This window comes from Megascapheus bottae, chromosome 1 (genome assembly GCF_031878675.1).
Source record: "Megascapheus bottae isolate mThoBot1 chromosome 1, mThoBot2.hap1, whole genome shotgun sequence".
In the NCBI taxonomy this organism is placed as follows: Eukaryota; Metazoa; Chordata; class Mammalia; order Rodentia; family Geomyidae; genus Megascapheus; species Megascapheus bottae.
In genome coordinates, this window is record NC_143509.1 from 16,193,857 (window position 1) to 16,221,256 (window position 27,400).

The 27,400-nt window shown below is 45.6% G+C and overlaps 1 protein-coding gene across 5 annotated transcripts in view; it reads left to right on the forward strand.

Annotated features, from left to right (window-relative positions):
* Positions 1 to 11,923: 11,923 nt before the first annotated feature.
* The window catches only part of Lekr1 (leucine, glutamate and lysine rich 1), a 111,865-nt gene continuing 96,388 nt past the window's right edge, over positions 11,924 to 27,400 (forward strand). For 2 of the 5 annotated variants that reach the window (XM_090338077.1, XM_090338085.1), the window contains exons 1-2: positions 13,455 to 13,631; positions 17,501 to 17,586. In XM_090338077.1, the coding sequence (XP_090194203.1) occupies positions 17,524 to 17,586 (63 nt within the window). In that variant the 5' untranslated portion in view covers positions 13,455 to 13,631; positions 17,501 to 17,523. Of the gene's footprint in view, positions 12,026 to 12,734; positions 12,808 to 13,454; positions 13,632 to 17,500; positions 17,587 to 27,400 lie in introns of those variants that run through there. The other 3 variants (XM_090338104.1, XM_090338094.1, XM_090338112.1) reach the window with 3 other exon arrangements.

Below are 27,400 nucleotides of genomic sequence, written 5' to 3' on the forward strand. Positions count from 1 at the left end.
GGTACACACCTGTTGTTGGCCGGATCTTTAGTCCATGGCCAGTGTCTTGCAAGGCAGGGGCCAGTGTTGAGCAAGAGTAATAACACATTTGTAGAATAAAGTAGCCACCTTCTCTGAATTTTGTTTCTGTATCCATAAAACAAGAAATTTGATTTCTGGGATGAGGGTAGTACTGGGATTTGAACTCAGGGTTCCATGTGCTAGGCAGACATGCTATCACTTGAGCCTCTCCTCCAGCCCTGTTTTGCTTTTGTTATTTTTCTGAAAGGTTCTTAGCCACCAACCTCAGCCTTAATCCTTCTATATCTAGCATCACAGAACTGTCCACTGCATAACAACCTGTTGGTTGAGATAGGGTCTAACTTTTTGCTCCACTCACCTCAAATTGCAATCCTCAATTTCTGCCTCCCAGTAGTTGGGATTATAGGCATGAGCCTGTAATTGTCAAGCCCAAGGAATTTGATCTTGATAATATTTAAATTTCTTCAGGGCTCAAATGATCTAAATTTATAACTGGAGACTCAGCAAGTTTGATGCATTTGTGTGGTTTTAAAAAAAGATAAAAGGATTTACTATCATTACTGGCATTTAGCTTTGAGCAATGAATTCCAATATTCAGCTAAGATAATCCACTTAGACTAGCAATGTGTGTATAATTAGGGTTAATTAATCTCTACCCCAAATTTATTGGTTAGTTTTAATAACACTCAGTATTTCTGCCTTTCCTTTCTTTGATGTTGGTACTGGGGCTTGAACTCAGGGCCTGGGAGCTGTCCCTTAGGTTTTTTTTTTTTTTTTTGCCAGTCCTGGGCTTGAGCTCAGGGCCTGAGCACTGTCCTTGGACTTTCTCAAGGCTAGAGCTCTACTACTTGAGCCTCAGCACCACTTCTAGCTTTTTTGTATGTATGTGGTACCAAGGAATCAAACCCGGGTCTTTGTGCATGCTAGGCAAGCACTTTAACCACTAGGCCAAACTCCCGGCCCTGTCCCTTAGGTTTTTCACTCAAGGCTTAGTGCTCCACCTCTTGAGCCTCTGACTTATTGATGGTAGGTGGGAGTAGGTAGGATTATAAGTGTGAGCTACCAGTGCCTGGATGTTTACCATTTCTTTTGGGTTTCTATATTTTCATTTTGGGTGATAAAAATACCTTTTCACTTTAAAAGTTGGAGATTTGGGGGAGAATAAATTCAGTGTTTCCAGGCGTTCCCAGAACTGTGTTAGAAAGAAGGTTCTTTGGCCATGATTTTGGTCTAGTGGTAGAGTGTTTGCCAAGTGGGCATGAAGCCCTGGATTCAATTCCACAGAAAAAGCTAGAAATGGTGCTGTGGCTTAAGTGGTAGGGCTCTAGCTTGAGAAAGCCCAAGGACAGTGCTCAGGCCCTGAGTTCAAGCCCCCAACACTGGCAAAAAGAAAGAAAGAAAGAGAGAGAAAAAGAGAGGGGGGGAGGGAGGAAGGGAGGGAGAGGGAAGGAGGAGAGAGAGAGAGAGAGAGAGAGAGAGAGAGAGAGAGAGAGAGAGAGAGAGAGAGAGAGAAGCAGGTAGGCAGGCAGGCTTTTTCACATACTTAGCAAAAAGAAAACCAGTCTTAAACCATTGTCATATCTGAGATGAGAAAATAGGCTCAGACAATAATACCTAAAGCTAACCAATCACCTACCCTGGTCCTGAGTACTTTGACAGGTACCTTTGTAACATCTTATTAAGTATTTTCTACATATGACCAAAACCCACTGTCCCCTACACATTGCAGAAGAAAGTATGTACAAAAGTAGATTTCAAAACTTTTTCATTAGAAAAAACAAATTCCTATTTGTTAACAAAGGCACAAATACTTAAAAAAAATCTCACAAAAGCACAGTGAAAAGTTCTAAGTTGGATGAATGAAGCCAATAAGGAGTCCTGGATACATGGCTGTCTCAGTCTAGAGTCTGAAAGACAATCTATTCTGTGTCTGACTTATTTTCCTGTCAGATAGGAACTGCATTTGAACTTTGCTCTTCCAAAAGCCAAAAGTGAATTCATTTAGAAGGAAACTCTCAAAAGTCAAGGATGGTTCCTCCTAGTTTCATTAGTTCTTGTCTGTAATGATTAAAAAGGAATTTGATTCTCAGATAACCACAATCTTGCTATTTTTACAAAATGCACCAATTTCTGTACTTAGACTGGGTCATTGTGGCATTCCTAAGGCAAGTCTGGATTCATGCAACATTCCAACTCAGAGATCCTTTTCAAGTTTCCAACAGAATCCTGCGCTGAGTAATGATATCTTTATGGTCCTAGCCTCAAGGTATGGAAGCTGTTTCCTGTGGTGCAGACATAGCCCAATCCCTTGAAACCACACCTCGCTTCCCTTCTGAAACACTTCCTGTTTCCTGATTGCTTGTAAAATATCTGTAGTCAGGCAGAACTTATACCCATCCACCCATCTACCCATTTACCAACCCACCTATCCACCCACCTACCTACCCACCCACCCATCCACCCACCTATCCATCCACTCATCTACTTTTCCATCCACCCATCCACCCATCTATCTATCCATCCACCAATCCATCCATCCATCCATCCATCCATCCATCCACCCACCCATCCATCCCTCTATCCATTCATCTACCCATCTATCCACCCATCTCTCTCTCCATCTACTCATCTACCCATCTACCCATCCATCATCCACTTACCCATCTATCCATCCACTCATCTACCCATCCATCCCATCTATCCACCCATCCATCAGAAGAGAAAAGGGAGCCTGGGAAGCACATTTCTTAGATGAATTTCTCTCATATTCATTCAAACTGTGATAACCTATTGAATGATCCTTGCAATACAAATATCTATTGTCACTCCTGTCCTCAAAGAGCAGTCTATTGTATGCTAGTTCATTTGTTTATTACCTATTAGGAAAAGTGGAAGAAGGAAAAGGCTGGATTCAGTCTCAACAGATGAGGACTGTTTCTTGAGAAACAGGGGAGCCTTCCCCAATCAGGGGAAGGTTGTTGCCCCTTGCTATTTCTTAATAAACAGTCCAACAGCCTGTTGGAATCGAGTCTGGCCTGTTCCTTCCTTTCTCCTACATTTTCTTAACCTTGCCGGTCTATAGCAATAAGTCCTGTTTACTAAATATCTTACTTGGGTAATGTTTCACAGTTGCTTTCAGTCTTTTATTTTTGGTAGATAAAGAGCTGGTGGAATATTTTAGTTGAACTCTTAACATCTGTCTCCCTACTTTGAAACCACAGAAGCGTACAGGCTTGGCTTGGTGCACATACTTACAGTTCCTGCCCTGGAGAGGCAGAAGCAGAAGGATCAGCAAGCAGAGGCCAGCTCGGGGTGCACAGTTCCAGGCTAGCTTGGGGTCCATAGTAAAACTAACTCAAAAAAAAAAAAAAAGAGAACAAAGAAGTAAACATTTAAAAATATTCATAAAATTAAGAGTAGCGCTCAGAAGATGCTTTTGTTATTTAATCCTAATGCTCAGTTAATTTTAAAACACCGCAGGAATCTTCACTAAAATGGCCATTTTGTAGAGTGGTGGCATGATTACCTCCAGTCCCACACTTAAATTACAACTTGGAGTGCTTGACTCAAACTACAAAACGTGGAGTTAAATAAACAGTATCAATTCAGTCCAGTCCTTTCTGTGCTCATTTTTGACATGAACTCCAAGTTTGATTTAAATATTTACATTCTGCTTTCATTCGCATGTTTTAATCAGTTACATTTACATTCTCATTTTATGATCATCAAATCATACAAAGATCTAATTAACCTTGTCTTTGCAATTGAAAAGCAAAAAAGATCATTCCGTCTCGGGAGCAGAAGGAGATTTATGGTAGAGATGGGCGTGGCTTGTCCACCTGGGATTTCAAGGACAGTTGGTTCGTCAGGTCCTGTGGGGCCGTCAACCTGCGAATCTCTCCTGCAGAAGTCTGGAGTAAGCAGTCACTGTCACCTGATGGCACAGACCCTGCTATTCATTGTTCCAAAATGGAAAGTCAGCAGACTCCAGAGAAGGCAGCAATGGGTAAGAGAAATGCTTCACAACCAAGACCACCCCTAAGGTTTGGCAAGACATCCATCCTGTGTCACATCATCTGATATCAAATCACACCAGTGATTCTGGCTGGAAAGGTGACACACGGTCCAACTGTGTCACATGACCCAGGTGCTGTTGGAAGTGAAAGTTCTTTCATTTGGTTAAAATTCAGAAGGCAAGCTGTTGCTCTAGCTTTTTTTTTTTTTTTGCCAATCCTAGGTCTTGAACTCAGGGCCTGGGCACTATCCTTGAGCCCCTTTATGCTCAAGACTAACACTACCACTTCCAGTCTTTTCTGAGTAGTTTATTGGAGATAGGAATCTCATGGATTTTCCTGTCCAGAGTGGCTTTGAATGTTGATACTTGGCTCTCAGCCTCCTGAAGAGCTGGGATGAGCACTGGTCTCTTGTTATGCGGAACACTTCCCCTGGCATTATCCTGCCTTGGCTGATGTTTGTGCCCTGAGATGCTATTTGGTCACCTTGGAAGGTGATAAGGCTTGGCTTCCTCAGCCTTTGTTTCTTTCCATCTCCCAAGCAATGCTGTTAAATGCAACAGGAAAACATATGTCAGTGGAAGGTTGTTGCCTGAGAATGCTGGAGAAGAGAGAAACCATGAGGAGTGCCATGGAGCCTGTGTTCCAAATAGAAAAAGACACCCCATCTTCACATGGCTGCAAAGTACACTCTGGCAGATGAAGCCAGGGCTGGAGCTCATGCTCCCCACATCCTCATGAGGCCTTACCATGCGGCAGGCAAGCTGACCCACTGGCACACAGGCAGGCCTAACCTAAATGTGGGGCAGGTAGCAATAAGTCAGAGGAGGAAAACAGTATTGTGTGCTCTTGATTTATGTTTGATGTATTTATTTATTTTTGTTGGTCATGGAGTTCCAACTCTGGTGGGCCTGGGCACTGTCCCTGAGCAATTCAGCTCAAGGCTATTGCTCTACACCTTGAGCCACAGCATCATTTCCAGTTTTCTGGTGGTTAATTGGAGATAAGAGTCTCATAGACTTTCATGCCTGGACTGGCTTTGAACCATGGTCCTCAGATCTCAGCCTCCTGAGTAGCTAGGATTACAGGTATGAGCCACCATACCAGGCCTTTATGGTTGTTAAAACAAACAGAGAGAGAGAGAGAGAGAGAGAGAGAGAGAGAGAGAGAGAGAGAGAGAGAGAGAGAGAGAGAGAGAGAGAGGGCATGAAAATATGAGGATTGGTACGTGCCTCTTACTTCCAGCTAAAACTGACTAAATAAGTCTTTCTAGAAAGTTCTTCTCCTGTGACTTTCTCCTTTTCTCAAGGGTTCTCCTCACCTCACCCCACCCAAGTACCAGGGGTTTGAACTCTGTGCTTTGACTTTGATTGGCCTGTTTGGCTGGCAATCTACCACGGAAACCACACCTCCAGGCCAGCTTTTTGCCACTTATTTTGCCTGGGCGGACTCCAAACCTCAATGCTCTGTATTTTAGCCTCCTCCAGATCTCAGTAGCTAGGATCACAGGTGTGAACCTCTTGTGCCCAGGCTTTTACATGTACAGAGGTGCCTGCAGCACAGTGATGACCTGCATTCAGAAAGAACCTTGAGTCATTACGTGACGATTTGGTCTGTCCACTGCACTATGCCAAACAGCAGAGTCTCTTATGTCTCCGAATGTGTTGAGTAAACTTCAAATCCTAGAACTTCTGTCATTCAGAAACAGAAAATTTATAGCAACGAGTTCTCTTGCCTTCAAAATTGTCAGGTTGGGGAAAGTCATCAAAAATTGTTTTCTCCTTAGCACTTCATAGGGCAGAGGTCTCAGCTACCAGCTGAAGGCACCACCACAAACACCACTGAATAGCAGAGCAATCCTATCTGCATAGAAATATATACATGTATAATAAAAATATACAACTCCATTGCTCACAGGCATCGTTAGTAAAGAATTATACTGATTATTTAAGATCTCTATTACAGATCATGAAATAATTTGAATGTTACCAGGCTGCTATAAACTGAATGTTTTATATCAGGATGTGACCTCCTATACTAGATGTCAACACTGAAAAAACCGTGTGCAGGGGCCAGGGATTTGGCCTAGTTGTAGAGAGCTTGCCTAGCATGCATGAAGACCCAGGTTTGATTCCTCGGTTCCAGATACATAGGAAAAAAAAGCTGGAAGTGGTGCTGTAGCTCAAGTGCTAGCTTTGAGGAAAGCCCAAGGACAGTGCTCAGGCCATGAGTTCAAGCCCCAGGACTGGCAAACCAAACCAAACCAAACCAAACAACCCTAGACAGATGGGAAAAACAAAACAGGGAGCCTACTGCTTTCTGAAATTGTATGCATAAGTTGTTTTAGTGCTGGTGTATCAGTTGCAGTAAGTGAACAAACTACAGCCAGTCCCCAAAGACCTCAAAGCACTTGTGGTAAGGACAAACCCCATCACCCCCTCCAAGAGAGGCTGCCCTTACCTCCAGCACAGCTGGCTTGTTAGTTCAAGCTTGTCTAGTTCAAGCTCTAAACACTGGAGAGTACTGCCTACACGTGAACTCACTCATGCCCTCCTTGGGCATGATTCCAAACAGGAATCTGAAGCAATGAGCTGGTGACTCACACCTGTAATCCTAGCTACTTGAGAAGCTGAGATCTGAGGATCATGGATAGAAACCAGCTCAGGTAGACAAATCTGTGAGCCTCTTAGCTTCAATGAGCCAACAAAAAGCAGGGAGCATGGATGTGGTTCAGGAATGCCAGACTTGAATGGAAAAAGCTAAGAGGCAGCGCCCAGGCCCAGCATGTAGGCTCACATACTAGTCTGTGTTGCGTTGTTAAGCAGGGGGTTCCACACTTTACTGAATTCACATGCTAGGAACATTACAACCTGTTAAAAAGAAGTCTCCAAATGCATAGATTTCCTGTACCTGGTAATTAATCCTAATTGTTTCATAGCAACATACCCACTGATAGGTTCAATTCTTCTGTTCCACATACATAGAAAAAAAAAGCCAGAAGTGGTGCTGAGGCTCACGTGGTAGAGCTCTAGCCTTGAGAAAGTCCAAGGACAGTGCTCAGGCCCTGAGCTCAAGTCCAGAACTGGCTCAATAAATAAATAAATAAATACCAGAATCTTAGATATGATTTTCTCATGATACAGAAGTATCCCACGTGTCTAAATATGGCTTTTTCTTCCCCTTTCAAATGTTTGCTGGTGTAGCTTTATGTTTGGGTCTTTTTTTTCTTGTCTAATTAGAAATTTCCTCTGTGTAGTTGTTGAGTTAGTCCAAGATGTTCAAGATGGTGAAAAGATGAATGTAATGCTTTCCTCCTGTCAAAGGCTGCAGGTTTTTTCCAAGTTCATTTGTCCTTTTTAAGCAGTCTTACTGCACTCTGACTCAACTGACTTCACATTTATTCCTCTCTCCAAAGCATGCCTCCAGACTTGAGTATATAAATTAAATTTCACGCGCGCATATGGAATCCGTGTGCACAGATTGTTAAAACACCACCAGCTAAAGGCTCCATTTAATGACTTTTGAGTTCCATGGCACAGTGGTTTTTAAAGTTACCTACTGGGCACCGAATCAGGACTGGCCGATTCACCCGGCGGGTATTCAGCGTGCGTCTCCAAAGCAGATTAGCTAATAGAGTTCAGCCTGCTGCTAACTCTGCAAGTTGGATTTTGCAGTTTTCTTCCCAGGGTCCCCAGCCCCCATCAGTCCCCAGCGGCCACCGCCCGGAAAAGGCGGGTCCACCCCCCAGGCGGCCCGGGCCACCCGGGCAGAGTGCTGGGGGAGGTGAACGGGGTGCGCCGGGCCAAGCCCGGGCCGCCCAGGACGAGCGTGCACCGGCGCATGGGGCCTGGGGGGCGTCTAGCGCAACAGGGGGCGAGGGCGCCCAGACCCAGCACACAGCGGTGCACAGGGTGGAGGGCGGCGGGGCGAGCGTGCACCCGTGCACCGGAGTGGAGGTGGAGGGCGGCGGGGCGAGCGTGCACCCGTGCATCGGGGTGGAGGTGGAGGGCGCCCGGGGAGAGCGTGCACCCGTGCACCGGGGTGGAGGTGGAGGGCGCCCGGGGAGGGCGTGCACCCGTGCACCGGGGTGGAGGTGGAGGGCGCCGGGGAGAGCGTGCACTCGTGTACCGGAGTGGAGATGGAGAGCGCCGGGGAGAGCGTGCACCCGTGCACAGGAGTGGAAATGGAGGGCGGGGGGGCGAGCGTGCACTCGTGCACCTGGGTGGAGGTAGAGGGCGCCCGGGGAGAGCGTGCACCCGTGCACCGGGGTGGAAGTGGAGGGCGCCCGGGGAGAGCGTGCACCCGTGCACCGGGGTGGAGGTGGAGGGCGCCGGGGAGAGCGTGCACCCGTGCACGGGGGTGGAGATGGAGGGCGCCGGGGAGAGCGTGCACCCGTGCACGGGGGTGGAGATGGAGGGCGCCGGGGAGAGCGTGCACCCGGCGGGCGGCGGCTGCGTGACTCGTAGCCCTTTGGAGCCCGGCGCCCGCTGCGGTTACTCAAGCTGATCTCATCGCGGCTCCGCACGACATGCGCTTCCCTTCGCCTCCCCTGCACGCGCCGTAGCGTGCGGATGCGCCCGCGGCCCCGGCCTCTCCTCCAGACGGCGGTCCACAGCGGTCCGCAGGAGTCTGGCCCTCTCCCAGCGGCCCAAAGTGCCCGGGCGTCCGTCCGCATATGCTCGGGGCCCCCCGGCCCAGGGCCGCGCCTACCCGTACCCCGCGCCCCGAAGGGAGGGTAGGGGGCGAGACCGGCTCTTCTCCTGCCCCTCGTGTTTCCCCTCCTCCCGCGAGCCGCAGGCCGAGCACCGGCAAGACTAACTTTCCGGCTTTAGACGGGGGCATCACCCTTCGCCTGAAGTCGGAGCCGGGCGGATTCCGGGATTCCTCGCCGGATTAGGCGGCCGAGTCTGCACGCGAGGGCGGCTGGAGGCGACCGGGAAAACCACCCGGCGCACGAAACCGGGCGGAGGGGCGGGGCCTGCGGCTGTCAGGGGGCGGGGCCGGGAGCTCGGGGGCGGGACGGGGTGGCGCGGCCGGGGCTCGCGTGACCCAGGAACCGGCGGCCGCACGCATTCCGTGCCGGAGGCAGCCGTCGCCCCGCGGGAGGCGCAGGTGCGGCCGGGCGGCGTCGGGCTCCGCGCCACAGCCCAGCGGGGGCGGGCGGGGGCGGTCACGCTACACGGACGCGGCCTGGGCCCCCGGTGGGCGTCTCCACGGGGCCCCAAGTCCCTGGCCAGCCGCGGCCCCCAGCTTCCCGGACGTGCGGGCGGCCGGTGAGAAGATGTGTCGACGGTGACCGCCCTCAAGACGGGCGGGCAGTGCTCTCCGCCGAGCTTCCCACTGGTGATGAGCCTGGATGCAGCTTTGCGAACCGAGCGGGGTGGGGGGGACCTCGGGAACGGCCACGGGCCTACCAGCACCTCCCCGTCCTCTGCCGCCCGCCATTCAGGCTTTCGCTGGGGGAGTGGGTCGCCTCCCTCTTATTGCCACTCGGCGGGTCCGCGGTGATGGCTGATGACACGCAGTTTGATGTTTTAGAGGGAAGGTGCAGAGGGCAGTTCCCCAGGGCTGGGCTTTCTGGAACACCGCCCTCCTCACACCCGAGGGGGAGAGGCCCGCTTTACACGTCCAGTGCCGGCTGCCGGGCTCAACCCTCACTCCAGTGAAGCTGCAGTCTGTTTCCCTGGCCTGCTCAGCACACAGGTCTTCCTTCCAAGGCCAGGACGGCTCTTCTCGGGACCCTGCTTCTGCCTCTACTCCGGAGGCAGGATGAGAAAGAGAGGCGTCATGGGCGGCCTCGTGTCCCCAGGCCCCACAGTTGTGGAGAGGCTGGAGGTGACTCACCCGCTGCCTGCTTTGGCCCAAGGATCGGCATGCAGCTGGGGGGGGGGAGCCAAAAGACAGTTATTTCCTGGAATTCTTCTACCCCACTGTCCTTCATGTGTGGTGACCAGAAAGGGAATGGGACATCGGTCATTAGGTGTAGATTCCAAGAACCTTCTAGGGCTGCAGAATCCGTATTAGGTTCCCAATGAAGTCTGGCCTTTCCTCTAGAGATTTAGCAGCTCTGCTGATTCTGATAGGTATGTTTTTTTTTTTAATATTAGAAGAAATAGCTAATGAAACACACATTTAGACTGATAATTAGAATGCGAGGCTCAAATATTTGTATACACTGTCTATTTATCTGTCTATCTGCCTACCTATGTAGCCAGTTGTGGGTGGGGCTTGAACTCAGGGCCTGGGCACTGTCCTTGGGCTTTCTCAAGGCTAACACTCTACCACTTGAGTTACAGTGCCATTTCTGGCTTTTTCTGTATCGTGCTGAGGAATTGAACCCAGGGTTTCATACATTTATCGACAAGCACTCTTCCACTAAGACACATTCCCTGCTGGTAATATTGCATTTTGAACAATTTTTATTTTAGGTTGTCATTAATACACATTGAAAAAATTTAAATATATTACATCAACTAACACAAATTATGCTGTTTTCAATTATCCTAAAGCTATTGTGTGTGTGTGTGTGTGTACTGGAGTTTAAACTCAGAACCTGAGTGTTGTCTCTTAGCTTTTTCACTCAAGGCTGACACTCTACCACTTGAACCACACCTCCACTTTCAGCTTCTTGCTTAGAGCCTCATGTGCTTTTTTTGTCCAAGTTGACTTCCAACTGTGATCCTCAGATCTCAGCCCCCTGAATAACTAGGATTACAGGTGTGAGCCACTAGTGCCCAGCTGCAAATAGTATTTTGTGGTCGAACTAACCTCACTGCACATTTAGTTGGGGGTTCAAATACACCTAGCAGCTTTATAAAACATTACACATTGATAGAGACTTAAAAAAAAAAGGCAAAGGTTTAAAAATAAAAGCTCCAAGGGGGGGAGGGGGGGTGGAATCTATCTTGGTGGAAACAAAATGTGCTGGAATGAGTCAGACAAAGCAAGTAGTGCACTGTAGCTGAACTTGTGGGAACACTGGAAGCTGTGAAGGAAAAAGGAAATTGAAGACAAAGTTAGGATTTCAGAAGTTTATGTTTTCACTGCTTTGGGGGCATGTACATATGTTTTTGATCCACAGTAGACTGGTACCTCTGGGGACAGGCTGACTGACAGCCCTCGCTCTGTGAGGCCCAGGTGATTTCACTTAGGCTCTCAGGGCAGCCAAGCACACTGCCATGCTCCCATATTGTCGCAGTGTTCCCATATTGTCCTCACATTTCAGGACACACACACACACACACTGGGCCACGCTGCCATCATTTGGTTGAATGTAAAAGGTCTGTGTTTTAAGAATTCATAATTAAGTGACACTTTGTATGAAGTGTCATGCAAATAGAGCTTAGTAAAGCTCAGCTTTAAAAAATTCTGCCCTTGGTGTTGGATGGAACCCAGAAATAGCAATGGAGGCTGTGGTTCAACCTTGGGGGCCTGTTTGCAACTATTTTGTTCTAATGTTGGAGAGGACAGAATTGCACTGTGTGGTTGTGGTAAGTTCATAGGAAGAAAATAATGTTGGAGCTAGCTCTCGTTGGCAGAGCCCCTGGGTTTACTGTAAAATTGGTAATCTGAGCAGAACATGTGGCGCACACCTGTAATTCCAGCCACTTAGGGAGGCAATGGCCGGAGGATTTCAAGGTCAGCCAAGGCAAAGTTACTGAGACCCTGTCTCAAAACCAAAAATAACAACAGGAGTGGCATGAGCATCATGCAGTTTCTTGATTGTAACATTGCTTTTCTTGTGTTAATCTCAGGTTATTTATTCATTATGCCCAAGAGACATATAAGTATGGTATGCCATATACATGTGTGCAATGTTCACACATGCATACACACCCGCACACCATCTAGTCTAGGTGTGTAATGGGCTACATCATCTCGCCTCGCCTGGGCACAGGACGACGCGGGAAGAACAAGCCTCCCCCAAGTCCTTCAGTAATACGTGACTGTACCGGTAAAGCGAGCCTCGGAACACAGTGATCTCGCTTCAGGTATGCACTTGACGTATGCGGATGAGCTGTTTTCTGGTGTGTGCTTTACCTACACACCCATTGTTACAAGATGAGAACGGGGCTACCTTCTCTGTTCACCAAAGGAACTCGAGGGGGACGAACAGCGAGCAGCGGGGCGAGTTCTTTGTGCTTCCCTAATTGGCTGACCTCTGCGGTCTGTTTTTAATCCTTTCTTCAGTCCGCCCCTCAAGTGCCAATCTTCCCCGCTTGACACCTCCTGTCTGAGCCCACGGCAGGCGTTGGAGGCAGCCCTGCAGGGCGCAGTGCACGCGGTCGGTTGCGTGGACACGCCTCCTCCCCCAGCAGCACCGGCCGTCTGCCCGTGGCCCCGGCGCGTGTCCTGGGGCTCGCGGGAAAAGCCGGAGGGGACAGGCGGCCGGTTCCCGCCTTTGGCTGGCTCACTGAAGACGAGTCTCACGGGCTTTCCAGCCCGGACTGGCTTCCATCTCAGGTCCCAGTGTCCGCGTCACGCGGGCTCCTGACACACGGGGGCCCCGCCGCCCCGGCAGGCACGTGGGAGAAAGCGCTGCCCCGCGGCGCCCGCCCCGCGCTCACGCGGGCGTCAGGGACAGCCTCGCCGCGACCCTGCCGCCTGCCTGCCACTTCCGGCCGGCGCGCGGGCCGGGACGCGGGGGAGCTCCGCCTCCGCGCCGGGAGCGGCGTGGGCCGTGACGTCACCGCGCGCTGACGCCAGACCAACGTGCGGCGCCGTCGCCTGGGAGACGGGCCAGCCGCGTCGCGCCCGCGGACGGGACGTGTAGGTGAGAGGCCGTGGCTCCCCTCAGCTCCCGTCCCCCGCTCCCCCGGCGGCGGTTCCGGGGCGGGGCGCCCGAGCGGGGACGCCGCGGGCCGGGGAGAGGCTCTGCGGCCCCCTCGGCTTCCGGGCCCCTCGGCTTCCGAGCCCCGCGCTCCCCGCCGGCCCCCTCGGCTTCCGGGCCCCGCGCCCCCCGCCGGCCCTCTCGGCTTCCGGGGCCCTCGGCTTCCGAGCCCCGCGGCCCCCGCCGGCCCCCTAGGGTTCTGAGCACCGCACCCCCACCTACCTCCCCCGCTTCCGAGCCTCACGCCTCCCCGGGCTCCCAGCCCGCGCCCCCACGGCCTCCGACCCCCCCTTCACCTCCCAGCCCGCCTCGACGGCCTCTGCCCCCTGCCTGCCCCCTCCCTGTCAGCCAACCCTGTGCCCTCCTCGACCTCTTCGGCCTGGTCTCATTCCCCACAGCCCGCATGAGGACGGGGCCGATTTCAGTTTGCCTGTAGTTAGTTTCTAGTTGACCCCTCTACTTTGGGAAGGACACTGGACTTGGAACTCCCGCCTCCTGGCCTCCCCCTTGTCTGGGGAATGGCCCTTGGGGTGCTCCTGACCTCCGTGTCGGGGCGGGAAGTGAACCATGGAGGCCAATAGGGGGAATCACTGAAGCCTCACAGGGTCACCAGCTGGACCCTCCTTGTACCCATGTGAGGGACTGGGATCAGATAGACAGCAGCAATAAATCAAGTTTCAAGGTGGTCCCTTGCCAAAAGGGAAACCTCTGTTTTCTTAAAAGCATTACAAGTTTCTGAATACTTCCTCAATTTCTTTCCTGTGTAGGTGAGTCTTCAGAAAGGCTGGAATTCGCTCTCGCTTGCTTGAGCGCTCCCCCCCCCCCAATAATGAAATAATTTCTGTACTTTTGGAAGTTTTCTGGCTTGACACGATGTTTTTAAGTTTTTCCTCAGTAACAACCAGCCAGCTAGGTACCCGTGGCTCACACCTGTAATCTTAGCCACTCAGAAGGCTGAGATGCAGGGGATTCGGGTTCCCACCTCTACCTGAACCAAGCCAGCAAGACTCACATGGGCCAATATAACCAGTCCAAAGCAGGTCTGGGGCATGGCCTATGGCAAAGCGCCAGCCTAGGGAACATCGGGCCCTGAACTCAGATCCCATTGAACAGATACCTTCATCTCAGGCTAGTCCAGTAAAAGAATGCTGACAGGTGCCTGCGTTTATAGTGTCACTCAGATGTATATGCTCAAATATATTTATGGTTGATTAAGGAAACTTAGGCGGTAAATTTAGAAAAGTATCAAGTTTAGGAAATTTAGCTGGTAATTTTAGGAAAAACTACTCCTGCTGCCAAACATCCTGTTAGGTACTTGGTCATTTAGGCCAATGTTGACATTGTTAATTACTTTAACCCCATGGTTGACCTCAGTTAATGTTTACCAAAAACACTTTGTCTCTGGATTTGTTTTTGTTTTCTTTTAACTCATTGAAATGAGAAGCATTTGTGCTGACACAGGATGAGGAATCCTTTCACAGTGATTTGCACAATTTACAAAATCATGCCACTATTACTTGTGTCTTAGTCCTGTCTTGACCAACTCTTCATGCTCACCGCCTTCACTGACACCCCAGCCCTACCCCAAAGAGTTCACCTTTTCCTGGATCCTGAGACTGCTCAGCGGATGTAACTCAAACTCAGGGCGGTCAGGCCTCTTTCCTGCTGTGGAATTGCGTGCAGGTGTTCTTTGAGTTTGTTGCGTTCCAGCTTCTTACATGCAAAAAGCCCCCTTACTCATGGAGTTAGACTAGCTGCTCTTCTCTATATTTGAGAGGATTTTTTTTTTTTTTTTTTTTTTTTTTTTTTTTTAGTACTGGCTTTGAACGCAAGACCTCCTGATTGCTAGGCAGGCTCTTTATCACTTGAGCCACACCCATAGCCAGTTCACTGTTTTGGGGTTTTTTTTTTTGGCTGTGAAATGGTAAACTTTTCTTTTTTTTAGTCTAATTAATAAAAGGGTTACATGATATTTGCCATATAGAAGGTGCATTAATTCACATACATTGATACCCTTTCACATGTCTTGGTACCCGTTACCCTCCCCCCCATCGCACCCCCCTCTTGGTTTTCCCCCTTTCCCTATCAAATTTCAAATAACCAAATACAAATAAATTCAATATATCATAACAAAGTGAGTGCCAGTCCTGGGGCTTGAACTCAGGGCCTGAGCACTGTCATTGGGCTTTCTCAAGGCTAGAGCTCTACCACTTGAGCCACAGCACCCCTTCTGGCTTTTTCTATGTGAACTTGGGTCTTCATGCATGCTAGGCAAGCATTCTTACCACTAGGGCAAACTCGTAGCCCTTGATTTTATTTAATTTAATTAATTTATTTTTGTGCTGTCCTAGGGTTTGAACTCAAGGGCCTGGGCATTGTCCTTGGGCTTTCTCAAGGCAATTGCTCTACCACTTGAGCCACAGTACCACTTCCAGCTTTTTCTGTGTATGTAGAACCCAGGAATCAAACCTGGGGCTTTGTGCATGCTAGGCAAGTACTCTACCACAGGCCATACCCCAGGTCCCCCTTTTTTTAATTAAAGAAAAGGAATAGTGTCACTATTCCTTCTATCTTTATCTCCCACAGGGAAGGTTTGTTTTTTTATCTTTTTCTTTTTAAGCATTCATCAGTTGTACAAATGGGATTTCATTGGGATATTTTTACTCCATAAGTATTTCAATTACCTTACCCCTCCATTACGTTCCTTATCTGCTCCCCATTCTTTTTTTAATAATCAGGATAATGTAAAGAGAGGTTAGAGTTACATTCATCAGTTACATGACTTACCTTAGTAGATACATTACTTCTCACACATTGATACCCCTTATCACGTTTTTGTTCCCATTTTCCTCCCCCCATCAGCTTGTTTTTCCCCCTTCCCTTTCCTATTTCAAATAAACAAACATATACAATACACTAGGTAACAAAGTCAGATACAGTAACTATATGAGATTAACCATAAGAGCAAAAACAAGAAAAATAACAATACATTAAGAACAGCAATCATACATGATAAAGCTCTTGTTTCCATATCCTAGAGTTCCTTTCATTTAGTCTCATCCTATATGACCTTGTGTACCTAGGTTTTAAGCTATTATAATCATCTGCTAGGAGAGTCCTAGATATATACTAATTATTACAAATGAGGGAAACCATTGCTGCTGCTCCTCCTTAAAACAATTCAACACGTTTTTTTCTTAATTTCAACAGGTTCTGCTTTCTTACATGCAAACTTCTTGGACCATAATCATCCTTTGCAGTTTGTGAAAGTGGTGATACACTTTTATGTTGGATTATTTTCCTTAGAAAAAGAAAATTTATTTAAATTATCCACGTAACATTATATATAGGTGTTCATCTTAGATCAACTTGACACTTGGTTTCTTACGTTTTAATGACTAAAGTTTATTGCTTGCATTTATATTTGATCTGGTAAATATACTTCATCATTTAAAATAGCATTGATACCACAGTTGCTCTTACCATCTGCCCAACTACTCTATTTTGTACTTCTTTCTTACAGGTTTTCAGGATAAATGTGTGTGCATGTGCACGTGTGTCTGTGTGTGTGTGTTCCGGAGGTTGAACTCATGACGGGGTACTGTTCTTGAGCCCTTCTGCTCAAGGCTGGAGCCTGCCACTTGAGACATACCTCCACTTTCAGCTTTTTATTTTATATATATATATATATATATATATATATATATATTTTTTTTTTTTTTTTTTGCCAACCCTGGGGCTTGAACTCAGGGCCTGAGCTCTGTCCTTGGGCTTTCTCAAGGCTAGATCTCTACCACTGGAGCCATAGCTCCATTTCCACCTTTTTTCTAAGTATGTGGTACTGAGGAAATTGAACTTCGGTTTTCATGCATGCTAGGCAAGCACTCTACCACTAGGCCAGACTCCCAGCCCCCACTTTCAGCTTTTTATATGGTCAGCTGGAGGTCAGACTCTCATAGACTTTTCTGCCTGGGCTGGCTTTGAATTGCAGCCTCCTGACTATCTCAGATTACACATATGAACCACTCATGCCTGGCTAACACACTGATTATTTTTTTCAAGTCCTGGGGCTTGAAGTCTGGGCCCCGGAAGCTGTCCCTGAGCCTCTTTGCTCAATGCTAGTGCTACTATTTGAGCCATAGTGCAACTTGTGCCTTTTTCTGAGAAGTTTGTTGGAGATGAGGGTTTCAGTGGACTTCCTTTCCTGGGGTGACTTCAACCATGCCCCTCAGGTCTGGGCCTCCTAAGCAGCTAAGATTACAGGTTTGAGCCACCAGTGCCTGGCTTGTGTTGGTTCTTTTTAATATGCTGAAATAATTGAATTTGTTTAGAATTTTACAGTTATTTTTGTGTTTACAAAACAAATAATAGTAGTAAACCACCAGAGAAATTACTATTAGTTTGTACAGTTCTGACAAAATAGAAAGTACTGCACATAATTCATCAGTCTCTTTGTGTGTCTTTCCTTTTCCACTGGCTCAATAACTGAGGAAACCCACATGGAGCCCTCCAATACTGAGTTGATGACAATGTAACAAATGTTAGTGCCTTTCCTCCTCAAATGCTAAGAATTTTTAGCATTGTAACTGTTGGGTTTTCTTATATAAATTCTGATCATTGCCCTCAATGTTTTTAGAATATTTTGCATTGGAGCGCTGAATGTTTTTGGGAGTTATGGATCGTCACATCCCCATGCATGCTTTACCTGAAGAAATTCAAAAGGTAAGAGGCTGAAATGCATTATTGTAGCATGCCATGTACAAGAGTGTACAAGAGTGTACAAGAGTGAGTTTAGAGATTTTACATTTATTTTAACCACAGACTCTTCAATGCATTTGTAATTACAATGGGCAGAAGGATAGAAATTAATTCACGATGAAGAATCTGCATTGGGAAGAATTCCTATATGGCAAATGAATAATTGTTAAATTATCTCTTTGAAGATGATTGACTTGAATTGTGAGTTAAAATATCACACCTTAGCTGTCATTAGCCATCCGGGCTTTCTAATGAGAGTACCAGTCATTGTTCATTTGAGACAGGAGGAAGGAACCCAGGCCATCCAGAAGCATTGTGAACACTGAGCACATGCCACCCTGCAGCCAGTCCTTAAGGAACCACAACTGCACTGCATTTTTTTTTTTTTGGCCAGTTCAAGGCTAGAGCTCTACCACTCGAGCCTTGGCACCACTTCTGGCTTTTTCTATGTACATGGTACTGAAAAATCGACCCTGGGTCTTCGTGCTTGCTAGGCAAGCACTCTACCAGTAAGCCAAACTCCTGGCCAAGTGTACTGCATTTTAAATGGAAAATTACAGTCAACTCTCAGATGGGCTTTTGTCCACTGTGCATATTGCTATGGGTTGCTTAATAGCTTTTCTCATGTCATTGATTTGCCTTGATGCTTGTTCATACTGGCTGTCCTCCAGATGTATGTGAACTTCAACCTGGCAGGAATTATAAGGAAACTGCTAAAGGGTTTCAGCTCAACTCTGTCAGTTTATGAGTCCCATGTGTTTTGATCAGGGTCTCCCCTTCCATCCTTTTCTCCCAGTCTCTCCCTGCCCCACCCATGCCCTCAAGCTACCTGGTTCCATTTCCATGTGTGTGCACTGAGTAGTACGACTCTATTTGCCCACGTTTCCTCTCTTCATTCCCCTTTCCTTTGACCAGATCCTCCCTTATCTGACCACACTGTTTCAGCTTCCTGGTATTCATTTTGTTAAACTACGTGTTAGTTGTTCAAAAAGGTTCCGCTACTGGGCTCCTCCTCTGCACCTGCCACACTTCAGTCAGCTTGTTTGTTGTATATTTAGATGGCCTTGTATATGGCAGAAAGAGTATTTTAAATCTATATCGATCCTCTTTACCTTAAAATAAATGTTCCAATGTAAAATAATGAGCCCAGAGAAAGCTCAGCTGTGCTTTTACTCATTCTGAAACAGTGCTCATATATATTGAAGATGTAGAATAGCTTTCTTTCCGTCCAACCTGACTTCCTTCTATGTTTTAGTTTATGTACAGATAAATGAAATATGAATGATGATACACATGAAAAGAAATAAGGCAAAAAGAAAAAGATGCACAAGGAATAAAATAACACCTGTACATCAGAACCCATTCCTGCTGGGACATAAAAATTCCTCAGCGGACTGTGGAGTGAGAGTGGAAAATTGGAGGAAGGGCTCCTGGATACCAGCAAGGTCAAGGGACAGCTTTAGGCAGAGTTAGAACCAGAGCTGGCCATTTCTATAGACTGGGATCAAGTTGTACCAGGCCAAAGGAACTGGGCTTCCTGGTTAAAATAAAGCTGGCCAGGCTAAAGGATTTAAACTGTTTCAATGATTTTTTATTTTGTTTTGTTTGTTTGTTTTGCTGGTCCTGGGGCTAGAACTCTGGGCCCAGGCACTGTCCCTAAGCTTCTTTTACTCAAGGCTAGCATTCTGCCACTTGAGCCACAGTACCACTGCTGGCCTTTGAGTGACTAAATGGAGATAAGAGTCTCACAGACTTTCTTTCCTGCCCCAATTGCCCTCAAACCATGTCCTTGGTGTTCTCAGCCTTTTGAGTAGCTAACGTTACAGGCATGAGCCACCAGCACCTGGCTTGCTTCAATGTTTTGAGTACATAAAATATGTATTTATTTTGATAAGGCATTTATGGAGTTGTTGAATAGTTTTCTCTTGTCTGAAGTTTTTAGAAGTAAATTGTTTAAAGCCAAACATTTCATCACTGTACAGTCAAGAGTTTAAACAGTAATGACAGGAAGCTGAACAGGCTGTGCACAAATGAGGACACCCGGAAAGCCCCCCAGCTCTCTGCACCTCCTACCCACATCACTGGATTACATTGCTGGTTGTAGCCATGTATTTAGAAAAGTGCAGCCATGTGCTTTTTCAGACCTAAGTTAGGTGCACTTATTCAAAACTATTTGGCTTGCCTTTTTGTGTTGTGTACTTTTCTAGGTGCTTGGTTATAAAACATGTATAGCATGTGTAGGCATCCCACAGCTTTTAGAAAAGCAGTTTGAAAAAAGATTTTCATATATATCTTCCTTGTGTTTATTTACATTGTCTGTAGTTTACACTTTTATTGCCTAGTGATTGGGCAGTGTATCTATTTCATCCACTGTGTAAATTACAGAATCATCATGGTAACTGTTTGGATATATAGATTGCCATCCAGAATGCTCTGAAATCTGGAACATTTTTCAATGTCAATGTGATATGATATGAATATCTCACACCATACCACAAAACTTGACTTGATGCATTATTTGACAATTGTGTAAAATTATATTCCAGCTATTTGTGTAAGGCATATATCAAATATAAGTGAAGTTTGTGTTTAGGGTTGGATACTCCGTGTGTGTGTGTGTGTGTGCGCGCGCGTGCGCGCCTGGCTGCCTACCTGCCTGCTTGTGCCTGTGTGCATGAGTATGCGCGCATGTATTCCGAAATCTAAAGTTTCTGAAATCACCAATATTTCTGTTTGCTGGCATTAATGTGAGGGAAAATTAGCAGAACTCTTTCATTTTAAGATGATGAAAAATGGATATTTATTTTCATAATGACTTGGAAAATGTGTTCTATTTCTTTATTGGAAGGGAAAAAAGACTGTAGGTAGATCAGTGTTAGTAATCGATCTTGCAAAGCATTTTTTCCCCTTTCATTCTATCTTGTTCTTCAGTTAACCTTTTGTGTTGCTTTGTGTGCTTTCTCTATCCAGTGATGCTCCTGTTGTGGTTCCTTTTCATTTCGGTGTGCATTCAGGAGAGTTGATGTAGAAATCAGTGAGAGAACAGGGAGAGACTTTTCCTTTCCTCTGTACTTTCTCCATGTGGTAATGGATGGTGAATATATTAGTATGTGATTCTCACACTGAACCAACAACAAAATGAATGAATAGTAGTAAACAGAGGAGCTTTGGAAGGTAGAGGTGAAGAAGATGACCTCCACAGGCAATGTGGAGGAAAGTGACTGGCTGCTTCGAAGGCCCAGATTGTGAAATCCCTTGGGTGACCTGTTCAGAGCAGACCTGTCAGGGGAAGGGATAAGATAATCTTGACTTCCTTTCCTTGGGTCTCTTTGCTTTTTCCCAGCTTCTGACTGAGCACACATCTTAAACTTCCAGTCTCCTTTCGTGGCAGAAAAATGTGCAAGAAGTCTACAGGACACGCCTGTTCCTCTTGCTCCTTCTGGACTCCACATTTTATTCTGGGTGTACTTAGACTGTATCTCTATGTCTGCACTTTCTCTTGGCTGAGCTGGTTCCTACCCTCTGATCTCAGCAGTGTTTCTAGAATTTTCATCCAGCATTCTGCAAGCAAAATGCTGCACAGTGTGGATTTAGGGCACAGAACTCACAGATTAACCAAGTAGTAACTGCCTTTTCCACTCACGAATGTCAATCTGTTTTACAGACTTTCAGAGTCATCTTTTTAGAGAGCCAGTGAGCAAATTTCCTTATTCTGTTCTGCTAGGGAACTTAACAGGAGGTCTAATAACAGCCACAATCTGGTGGAAAAAACCCATTACCTTACTGGTATAGGCTTGATCTCTTGTTTTTTTTTTTAAATGGTGACAAAATGAATACTTGTAAGAGGACTTTAGCTGCAGGAGATTTTTATTAGCACAGGGTAAAAGCAAAATAGAGACCAGAGTTATTTCCTGCAGCCAGAAGTGGTGAGGCAGGGTCAGAGAGCACACTGTTCTTTCCAGGACACCAGTCCGTTTCCCCAGCAGTAACAGCTCATTTTGTCCTGTTTCACCAAAGTAATTGTAGTACTTTGGAACTTTGAAATTTATTCAGAATAACAGTTTTATATTTCCAAGCACACATTGTCATTGCCAGAAAAAATAAACTTTAATTTTCCAGGTCATTTTGGGCCTCTGTGGCTAGGCTGAGATTTTATGTGAGAAAAAGGAAAAAAGAAAATGGTCATGGCCATAGACGGTTAAGTAAAATGGAAGATAGTGATAAATTGTGTGTGTGTGTGTGTGTGTGTGTGTGTGTGTATGTATGTTTTAGCAGTTAGGGTTTTTTTTGGCCAGTCCTGTGATCTTAAATAGTTTATTGGAAACACATATTTTTCAAATATTAAAAATTTTTCATTTGTCAATTTTATAGTTAAATATAGTTCTGCTGACTGGTCATAGAGGCTCATACAATTTACCAAGGTAAGCTGGGTGCAGTGGCTCACGTCTGTCATCCTGGCTATTTTGGAGGCGGAGATCTGAGGATCATGGTTCAAAGCCAGCTCGGGCACTAAAGTCCATAAGACCCTTATCTTCCATTCACCTCCAGAAAACCAGAAGTGGTGCTATGGCTCAAGAGGTAGGGTAGTAGGTAGCCTTGAGCTGAAGAGGTCAGGGACAGTGCCCAGGCCCAGAGTTCAAGCCTCATGACCGTCAAAAGAAAAAAAGAAAATTTACCAAGTCTCTTAATGAAAACATAGGTGTTAAAGGAAATACAATTCAGAAATATCATACATGTTGGCCAGGAGTTTGGCCTAGTGGTTAAAGTGTTTGCCTAGCATGCACGAAGACCCGGGTTCGATTCCTCAGTACTACATACATAGAAAAAAGCCGGAAGTGGTGCTGAGGCTCAAGTGGTAGAGCTCTAGCCTTGAGAAAGTCCAAGGACAGTGCTCAGGCCCTGAGCTCAAGCCCAGGACTGGCAAAAAAAAAAAAAAAACCAGAAATATCATACATGTATGTTGTATATTTTATGTATTATAAAGCCATCACTTCTGATATTGTTCAATAAAAAGTCTTTGCAAATTAATCTTTGGAATTTTAATTCCAGATTTATTAATTTTTCTTGTTTAAAGGCAAACTTCCTATTTTGAGGATATACATGCAGCTGTAAGCAACAGTATAGAGAGGTCCCATGTATACTATTCCCACTTTCCTTAGCAGGTTGCATTTGGTAAGGATCTGACAACTGATAGAATAAAAATACAGAGTAGTGCCTCCTCAGGTTGACTTTTTTTGTTTTTGTTTTTTTGCCAGTCCTGGGCTTGAGCTCAGGGCCTGAGCACTGTCCTTGGACTTTCTCAAGGCTAGAGCTCTACCACTTGAGCCTCAGCACCACTTCTGGCTTTTTTCTATATATGTGGTACCGAGGAATTGAACCTGGGTCTTCATGCATGCTAGGCAAGCACTTTAACCACTAGGCCAAACTCCCGGCCCCTCAGGTTGACTTTTACAACCTCATTCACCTCAACATCTCCAGTCTTCCCTCCTTCCCTTCCTCCCTCCAGTCAGTGACCCCTGGCCTCCACTGCTCTGGTCTCTAGTAATTCCATAATTTCAGGAGTATTATATAAAGGAAATTACGCCCTGTGTGATCTTTTGGGGTTAGCTTTTTAAAAATTCTTTGTATCAATAGTTTATTTTATTTCTGAGTACAATTCTATGGTAAGAATGTACCAGTTTCTTTAATTATTCACTTCTTGAAGGGCATCTGGTCAATTATGTATACAGCTGCTATAAACATCCATTTATGTGAACATACCTTTTCATTTTCCTAGGATGAATACTTAAGTGTTGAATTGCTGGGTTGTATGTAGTTACGTGCTTAATTTTTAAAAGGACACTCTGTTCTTTTGAGTGGCTCTGCTGCCTGACTCCATATAGTGCAGGAGCACTCAGTCCACCACATCTCTACTGGCAGGAGTTGTCTTTCATAGGGAGGAGATGCCCCGTGGCTTTATTTTGCATTCTCCCCATGACTAGCCGTGTTTTTGTTTTTTTTTTTGTGGGTTGTGGGGCTTGAACTCTGGGCCTGAGCACTGTCCCTGACCTCCTTAGCTCAAGGCTATTGCCCTACCCCTGGGCCTACTTGCTGTCCCTGAGCTCTTTAGCTCAAGGCTACTGCCCTACTCCTTGAGCCACAGTGCTGCTTCTAGTTTTCTGGTGATTAAGTGGAGATAAGAGTCTCAGACTTTAGTGCCTGGGCTGGCTTTGAACTTCGATCCTCAGATCTCAGCCTCCTGAGTAACTAGGATTATAGACATGAGATATGATGTCCAGCTGGATATCTTTTCTTGTGCTTGTCACCTGTATCATCTTGGATAAAATGACTCTTCAAGTCTTTTGCTCATTTCTCATTTGGACTTTTAAAAAAAATCTTTTTGTAAATTTTTTATTGTAATATATAGAGGGGTTACAGTTATATTTGCCAGATAGTAGGGGCATTACTTCTCACACATTGCTGCTCTTTCTCATGTTTTTGTCCCCATTTCCATCTTCCCGACCCCCTCCCAATCATCTTGTTTTCCTCCCTTCCCTTTCCTATTTCATCATTTGGACTTTTTGAAGCTTGGGTTTTGAGAATGCTATGTACATGTACATGTACATGTACACACACACACACACACACACACACACGCACGGATTAAATATTTCCCTAGTCTGTAGCTTTAAAAAAATTATCATTACACTTTTTTTTAAAACAAAGTCAAAGTGTTTCTGATTTCCAGTGTTTCAGATTTCCCATTGATGGATCATACCCTAGTTTTCAAGTGAAGATGTCTTTGATTAAACATGAACATTTTTCATATGTTTCCTAATAAAAACATACTCCCATGTTTTACATTTAAGACTATAATCCATTTTGAACATACATGTGTATAATTGTGAGGTTTAGGGTTAGGTTCTTTTTTTCTTTTCTTAACTACTCAGTTGTTGAAAAGGCTCTTTCCCTCACAGAATTACTTTGCACCTTTGTAAAGGACCAATTTGGCAAATTTTTTTTTTTTGGCCTGTCCTAGGGCTTGAGCTCAGGACTTGAGCACTGTCCTTGAACTTTCTCAAGGCTAGAGTTCTACCACTTGAGCCACAGCACCATTTCCATCTCTTTTCTATGTATATGGTGCTGAGGACTCGAACCGAGGTCTTCGTGCATGGTAGGCAAGCACTCTACCACTAGGCCAAACTCCTGGCCCCGATTGACGATTGAATCTTCTTGTTTTATTGTTTTTAAGCATTGCTTTAACTTTTCTATGTCTTTGGTTTTCCACATAGATTTGAGAAGAATCTTGTCTATACCCATGAAGCATCTTGCTAGGATTATGGGAGGAATTGAATTTTCCAATATGTCAGTTTAGGGAAAATTAGTATATTTACTATTTCATCTTCTAAATCATAAATACAGTATATATTTGAATTTATTTAGATCTTTTCCAGGTTATTTCATCAGCATTTTGTAATTTCCGGCATATAAGTCCTGTAAGGCTTTTGTTATATCTATGCCTATATCTACATATTTTACCTTTTCAAGCTACACTCTAGTCTTTTTCATGTCAGTTTTAATTTTTTTTTTTGCCAATGCTGGGCCTGAGCTCACGGCCTGAGCACTGTTCTTGGACTTTCTCAAGGCTAGTGCTCTACCACCTGAGCCACAGCAACACTTTCAGCTTTTTTCTATATTTGTGGTACTGAGGAATCGAACCCGGGTCTTTGCACATGCTAGGCAAGCACTCTACCAGTAGGCCACACTCCCAGCCCTACATCAGTTATTTTTATATATATTCTGGTTTGTTGGTTTGTTTGTTTTGGCCACGGTCTGCAGGAGGACCATAGTCCTCCTACTGTGTCTTCCACATAGCTGGATTACAAATATCAATGAACACATCAAGCTTGTTTGTTGAGATAGGTCTCCCTGATGTCTGCCCAGCCTGGACAGATCTTCCTGAGCTCTGTCTCCCATGTGTCTGGGTTAGAGGTCCACTGGAGCCTTTCCATTGATGTGTAAATGGTAGCAGAATAAGTTGACTGGACATCCTGTGAAAGCGCTGACTGGTTGAATGATTGATGGTTCCAGGTTTCACTCTTCATTATCAAAATGAAATTTGATGATTAGACATTCGTTGTTTTGAGTAAAGGCCTTTTAAAAAAGGCCAAATGTTTCTGGGCTAGGGCGTGGCTCAAGTGGCACTTTTCTAGCCTGTGCCAGGGCCTGGGTTCAATCCCCAGCACTGCACCAAACAAAACTGAAGCCATGAAGTCAGTGCAGTTGGCTCATGCTTTTACTTCTAGCTACACAGGAGGCTGAGATCTGAGGATTTCAGTTAGAAGCCAGCTAGGACAGGAAAGTCCATGAGACTTTTAAAAAGCCAGAAGTATGGCTGTGGCTCAAGTGGTAGACTCAAGTGCCCAACTAGCCTTGAGCAAAAATGCTGAGAGAGAGCACCCCAGCTGTGAGTTCAAGCTACAGGACTAACGCACAAAAACAATGAAACAAACAATCTCTTGATAGTATATTTTTTCCTGTTACTTTTGTGGAAGAGTTGGTTGTTCCAGAAGGAGAGGCCTTATGGTGAAACAGAAGGGCTCTGAGGGCCTTTGCAGTTGAAGGACAGCCAGAGTTCCAACAGGGATCTCACATTGGATCAAATGCGTTATAAGTTTGCATGATTTTAATGTGAAGCATTGTAATATTTAATGTATTAAAAGCTTACTTGGCATTAATGAGAATCACTGTAATTTTTAGGAGTACAAGCAGTACCTTTGGGAAGTTTGCTTTATAATTTATTTTAAAGTGGTCCTACATTTCTTAATAGACTGTTTGTTCCCCCAAAGTAGATATTGTGGACAGTACAGCATCCTGCTGCTGATGGCCCTTCTGTCCAGGATGAAAGCATGGCATCATTTTACCTTCTGTAAGAGCAAGCTAGAAGAATGGAGCACACATTATGTTTCACAAGAAACCAGATAACTTCTACTTGCTTTATTTGGAAGCATAATTACTGTATTTCATATCTTCTCAAGTTTCACAGAAATATCCCAAGTCTTTGAAAAGGTTATTACCTTTTCCTTCTGTTGCAGTTTTGTTACAGAACATTGTGATTTAAAAGCAGTAAAAAGTTGGGGTGCTATATGCTTGTTTAGCACAGCTCCTTCAGATATTCAGGTTGTGCTAGGTAGTCTAGAGAGTTCTCTAGTGGGCCTATTATTTTGTAATTGTATTATTTTCCTTCGTAAGTAAGCATGGCTATTATGCATTTCTTTGCTGAGCTTCTAGAAAATCTCTAAAATATATTGCTTTGCTTATTTCAGCTTTTTTTCCTTTCATTGCTATGATGAATGTTATTTATTCTAACAGTTTTCACAATATGGAGTTTATATTATTTCCATTTTGTACATAGAGCTGCAAATATACCCTACCCAGCAGGAGTTGTCTTTTAGGGTAGGACAGTTCTCTAAGAACAGGACCTGTACTGTGATTTATTAGTAGAGATTAAGGATGAAAGTCTTGGAGTAAGCAATATAATTTTCAAATGGACAAGGAGGAACCAAAACTCAGGATGGGCAAAGGGGTTGGGGAAAATCCCATATGCTCTGAATTAGTCTAGGTTTCTTGTCCTGGGTGAATTATTTTCCCGAGGCCTGATGGCATCTTTGGATGGGATCCCAGAGCCGCTCATTGGTTACTGAGAGCTGGTCCAGAGTGAGGATGTGTACAGGCCATTCCATGCAGGAGGAAGATGCCTGTGAAATACAGCCAGTGAGCTTCATTTCATTTCCTGGGG